This window comes from Alligator mississippiensis, chromosome 2 (genome assembly GCF_030867095.1).
Source record: "Alligator mississippiensis isolate rAllMis1 chromosome 2, rAllMis1, whole genome shotgun sequence".
Lineage (NCBI taxonomy): Eukaryota > Metazoa > Chordata > Crocodylia > Alligatoridae > Alligator > Alligator mississippiensis.
In genome coordinates, this window is record NC_081825.1 from 115,013,510 (window position 1) to 115,019,649 (window position 6,140).

The 6,140-nt window shown below is 39.7% G+C and overlaps 1 protein-coding gene across 11 annotated transcripts in view; it reads left to right on the forward strand.

Moving 5' to 3' along the window:
• The window catches only part of BLTP1 (bridge-like lipid transfer protein family member 1), a 248,576-nt gene extending 244,131 nt beyond the window's left edge, over positions 1 to 4,445 (forward strand). For all 11 annotated transcript variants that reach the window (XM_019494555.2, XM_019494560.2, XM_019494587.2 and 8 more), the window contains 3 exons: positions 699 to 833; positions 2,179 to 2,344; positions 3,711 to 4,445. In XM_019494555.2, the coding sequence (XP_019350100.2) occupies positions 699 to 833; positions 2,179 to 2,344; positions 3,711 to 3,927 (518 nt within the window). In that variant the 3' untranslated portion in view covers positions 3,928 to 4,445. The remainder of the gene's footprint in view (positions 1 to 698; positions 834 to 2,178; positions 2,345 to 3,710) is intronic.
• The last annotated feature ends 1,695 nt before the right edge of the window (positions 4,446 to 6,140 follow it).

Here is a 6,140-nt window from a genome sequence, read left to right on the forward strand (position 1 = left end):
TTTTATGAAACCTATTTATACAAATAAAATCTCTATGAACTCTCCAAATAAATGGATTAATATAATTAACTTCTTACAATCTTTTTTTAAAAAAGGGCCATTAAAAATAATTGAACCTAAGGTAGGTATCTACAAGTAATGGCTTGATACTAGGAAGTACAGAGTACTGTTTTTTCCATCAACTGCAAATGGAGCTGGGGAGAATTCAGCTCTTTTGAACATTAGATTGCTAATTTAGATGTCTGCTTTGTGAGGTCCTAATCTCTGCTGAAATTTTGTTTTGATCAGTATTTTATATTGGTTGTTATTTCAGTTGCCCTTTCTGTTTCTGCCAAATTTGACACATTTGATTTCAGTCTTCAGTACTGTCCATTAAAATTACACACAGATGAGATTATTACCTGTACTTGGTGGTCTTCTAAACTGAAAATCATTGGGGTTCCCCGTGATAGCATTTCCTTTATTTATGGAAAGAATACATATTCCTTCCTTTATTTATGGAAAGAATATTCCTTTTCTAATGTAGAAAATAGAATTCTTTAATACAGGTTTTTCCAAAGTTAAGGTTGTAAATCATGGTCAGTCTTAATTCAGGTACTTTATTAGTTTTTATTGGTATTCTTCTAAATTAGTTTCTGTGATTTTACATAAAACCTGCATTTAATAATATGCTAAAATTATTTTTATTTTTTATGCAGATACTAGTGTAAAACCAAAGGTGGAGTGCAGTGTGGTAACTGAATTCACAGACCATATTTGTGTAACGATGGATGCGGAATTAATCATGTTTCTGCATGACTTGGTGTCTGCTTATCTTAAGGAAAAAGAAAAAGGTAGACAGTTGAAAAAAATTATGCTATAACTTAAATGAACCATTTTTATGAATGCCATGCCACATATATTTGGAATTATTTTCATATACTACTAATACTACATTTTGGTTTTATTTAAATGAAAGCTTCATTTTTACTGTGAGATTTTCAATAACTAATGTTAACCCAACTCCTCTATAATTTGAAACTGATGAAGAATCAAACCAGCAGGGTTTTTGAAAGTCTGTCACAAAAAAGTTATAATTACAGACCTGCATCTGCCAGAACACTTATAATGACTGAAATTTAGTTTATAATACTTAAGAGAAAAAAACCTAAAGTTGTTCCTGGCTGTTTGGTTTGGAGAAGCCAAGAAATGGAAGTCTGTTCCTGGCTGTGGTACTGATCAGTTGTATGTCTTTGGGAAAACTACTTATCTCTGTTCTTAACCATTTCCTTGTATTTAAATTAAATATGCCTCACCAGAACTATATGTAAATCCCCTTTATCTTTTTTATTCCAATAGCTTATCAAAAGTAATACGGAAACAAGAAAAAAATAACTATTCAGTCTTGTTTCAATGTCCTTTGCATGTCAGCAAAAATGACTGAAGCTACAAAGTTGGCTTTATGTTCTTGGTGTTTCAAAAATCTAAAGAATAAACAGACTTAAAAAGATGAGTACTGTAGTTCGATTTCCTATAGTTAAAATGCCACCTATCATCTAGAGAACTCTGCTGTAAGTCATGTAGATTTCTGTACATAAGGTTATATATGAGGTGTATTATATTGTAGTTTTTGTATTTGACATGATGCAATACCTATGTTGAAATCTTTTTAGGTTTCAGAAATATCAAGAAGTTAGTATGTATATTCTCATTAATATGTACTATTAGCTAAAAGGAGTGATTTATACACGGTGTTTGAAATGGCCTACTAAGTATACAGGGTATAACCCTTTTCCTTATAGATTTAATGTGGACAGATAGTGAAGCTGTGTTTCAAATGTATGCATGATCATGCATGTGTGGCTAGCTGAACGTTGAAACAGTAGTAATCATTGATGTCAGAATTATGGATGTGTGAAATTTCTTTTCCTTTTTTTTGCACAAGTATTTGTATTGAACATTATTTGAAAGAGAAATGTCCACTAAATAATACATTGCAGTAATACATTGCTTCATTAATTTTGCTTCTAAATTCTCCAAAAAGTCAACCTGAGATCAATCCAAAATGAATTAAATTGGGGCAAGGGGTAGAGGGGGAAGCAGGGGTTAAAAGCCCATTCTTTGGAAAACTCTTTATTAAATCCAAATCAGTCCAAAGTAAGTACTTATAAATTTATTATTTTCCCTTCAACTTTGTAGCCATCTTTCCACCTCGCATTTTGTCTACTCGACCAGGACAGAAAAGCCCAGTGAGTGTGCTTGATGAAAGTTCTAGTGAACGAGAAACAGAAGACGGCATCGCTTATACTACTGTGGATTGGAGAGAATTTATGTGCAATACTTGGCATCTGGAACCCACGCTTCGGTAATCAGCAGCCTTATCTGCAGCATTCTATTTGTCTGTTTATTCGGGCAGGAAAACAGTATTACGTAGAAATGATCTTCCTCAAACTGCAGGTGTTCCCAGTTCGATGCTGTTAACCTACAAATGGGACGTAGGGTATTAAATCCATTATAGAACATGCTTTTGTTAGTAGGGAGTGATGTGAAGCCACCTGCTACCGTATATGAAATGTCATTTGATAACAAAAGATGTGTAATACCATTTTACATGGAGTAGCCTTTAGATAAAAACATTAAATGTTACACTGTTTACACATGAAGAATATTTGAGGTGTGCAACTCATTAGAGATCACTTACATATCATTTACCATTTTTCCCACTATCCCCCATATAACCTTTTTTTTTTTTTTAACCTGGATGTTTTGTCTCTCTCATGTCAGTGTAAGGGGGACTTTTCTCTTGAAATTACAAATTTTTGGTCAAGAAACTTGTTGTTTTTATGAACTGCCTGGCACACTTTGGATTTGGGTAACATCAGTCTCATTATTTTTGTAATTAAAAATATGAAGTTTTTATGGAGCATTGATAGTGATTTTTTTTTTTTAGTATCCACTAGTTAAGAGTTCCTCCTTTTTCTGTTTCATAACGTGTAAAATTCCATGTTATTATATAGGAAGGAACAATGTTCTCCCCCCCTCCATTTTCATAATGAGAATGCAAGTTAACTATTAAGTATGCCTTATTTATTGTTATACAATGAATGTAGTGGTTGTTAAAGTTACCATCCAATAGATGAGTAGCATGTATAACAGACATCCCTCTGCTGTTAATATGCAACCTGGCTCTGGCCAACAGGAGTCACTTCTCAGAAGGTGGGTCAGAGGTGTGATATCCTAATTCCCATGTTTAATTCTGTTCATGGTCTCTGTTGAAACTGGTAACAATTACTAAAATAGAAGCATAACTGGGCCATGTATGGCACAACCAGCTACCAGCTATGGCTATTTTTGTGCTCCCTCACCCCCAATTATACTACTGCATTTAAATGTAAACTTTATACTTTATTCTGCTGTATGAATGTTTCCTTGCAAAGGAATGGGTTGAACAAGAAACCTCAGTTTACCTAAGCCAAAAAAAAAACAACCCGAGTAAGAAGTTTTTGGATACCAGTATGTGCCAAACAAGATGAGGATCCAGAGGCTACATATGACATTCCTGATCTCCTAAATCACCATATTCCTCCAAAAGCTGTTAATAAATGAGCGGTGACTGAAAAGAATAATATTGGAATTTCAGTGTTGCTTAACATATGATTATTCAAATATTTGTTTGCTCAAGACTTAAGCCTAATTATATATAGTTAAGAGTCTGCTTCTTTATATTTTAGATTAATCTCTTGGACTGGAAGGAAGATTGACCCAGTAGGTGTTGATTACATTCTTCAGAAGTTAGGCTTTCATCATGCTAGGACTACTATTCCTAAGTGGCTTCAGCGTGGGGTAATGGACCCCTTGGACAAAGTTCTCTCTGTTCTTATCAAAAAACTTGGTACTGCACTACAGGACGAAAAGGAAAAGAAAGGCAAAGACAAAGAAGAATACTAAAACCATAATTTAATGTGACAAAAACCATTTTATTTCCGTTCAATTACACTGAAGTGTTTTACTGTATAATAAAAAAAAATTTAAGTATGATTTAAAGAGAAATCTAATGGCTTTTTGCTGTTATATTTAAAACTTACATTGTGAGTAACTGTTTACTGTGGTACATGATACCATTCTGTATTTAGAAAAGTATTGCATGATTATGACCAATGTATATTCTGTGAAAGAACAGGTGAATACTGTAAATCTGCTCTTTAGCATTCACACTATTATGTGCAATATGATTCCTGCATTCTTAAAATACTGCAGACTATTAACTGTGAATTTTCATGAATTTTATTGGCCATATCACCTAAAACCCCCTTGTTGATAATGTGATTCTGTTAATGGCTTTTTTGGTCCATGTAGACTTGTATGAATTCTTTTATGTATATAATTTATGGAACTGTGCTTGCCATAGTGCTAAAAATCATTTTCAGTTTGTTTAAAATTGTAATAAAACTAACGGTTGTACAAGTCTTCAGCTTCTTTCAAGGTATGGAACATGTGAATGCTGTGCATATACCTGTCCCATATGTTAAGCATAGTACACAAATTTACAGAAACCCCTTTGAATTTGCACTAGTCCCTGGTACCCTCAGAGGCAGTGTGAGGACTATTGGCTGCAGAATAAGGCAATAGCTTTAGAAAACTGACCCAAATGGTATACCCAAAATGTCTCAAGAATCTGTTCTAGTAACCTGTGTCGTCTCATAGTCTGCCTGCCTGGGCAGGCCGTGAAAGCCAGAACTTCCAGAAACTGTAGACAAAACGAGAGCCCGCGCACGCTAAATGCTTTCGTGCCGCTTTAATGGTGTTGGTGTTTGCATGCCTCAGCGGCATACTGCGCATTAATTCCAGCTGCTTTAGGAAATTTGGTGGCGTAATGCATTTTAAATGACTTGGGTCGCAGCCGTGGAGCAAAGCACCAGGCTCCGTGCAGCTCAGTGGCTCTGCAGGAAGCCTTGTAGGCAGCCTGGCAGCAGACTGGGAAAGCAGGTGGTGAGTCCCAGGCACCAGCCCCCTTCCCCCTCCCCAGAGCCTGCCTATTGAGTTGCGGGGGGAGCCAGTACTCCCCTCTGCAGCTGCAGTGCCCCCTGGGACTGCCTGAGCCAGGTGCCTGTGGGTGGGTGCCACCTTAGGGGAGGTGCCTGCCGCTACCATGGAAGAAAGCACTAGCTTCCCCCGCAGCCCATGCCTCTGCCTGCCATTAGCTTGGCCTTCCCTCCCTGCTGGAGGTGCAGGTAAGGTGCACAACACAGGGGTTTAATCAGGCCTAAACTGAAGCTGTGTTTTTTAAAAGCCACCACTTCAGTTTAGGGCCCCCTGTTTTGTCTACACCTGCCCCTTGAAAATTAATCACCCCTCATGCCCCAGACTGGACATGCCCTCATGCCTCACCTGGAGGAGGTTTGGCGCCATGTAAAGTTGCTCGGGTGGTGTTGGTCAGCTGGGGAAGAGTGGCTTTGGCTTGAATGTTGCAAATTGATTTTAAAGCCTGCATGTGCCCTCTGTGCAAGGCCCTGGATGGCAGGACAAACGGCTCTGTTCTCTCTCTGGGCTTTAATACCAGTTTCCTCAATCTGTAAGGAGCTCCCAGCCAGACACCCAGGGAAATGCTTCAAAACTGCTGTGCTCAACCTTTTGCCCCCTAGGCCAGGAGCATAGCATGGAGCTGGTCTGTGGCAGGGATTAAGCTGCAAGTGCCAGGAGCAGGCCTGTCCCAGTGTGTCAGGATGGGGCCCTCAGTGCCTCCAGACTGCATCCCCTGGCACTGGCATGGGGCATGTGTGCAGCTCCCAGCAGCTGGGGCTCCTCTGGGGTCTGAATATTTGGGGGAGGGGGTTCCCTACCACCGAGTTCCCTAACCTGGGGCAAGCCCCCTGGGCCACATGCCAGGGGCACCAGAGATGCATTCTATGGGGGTGGGGTGGGACCCTAAGGGTCTGAGCTAGGTGGCTTTCATTCAGTCCGTGTTGAGCGCAGGCCGGGGCTTGCTCCCTTCAGCTCTGCCTTTGGCCTGTGCGGGTGGGGGGGCTCGAGCCGCACGCAGGAAGCCGGGTGAAAGTCTGAACCGGACGGTTACGGCCGCCTTGCCACGGGGCCCCGCGCCAGTCCCGGTCGCCGGTGTAACCTCCCTCCCCTGCCGCCAAACGTTGCAGCGCCCCACGCGC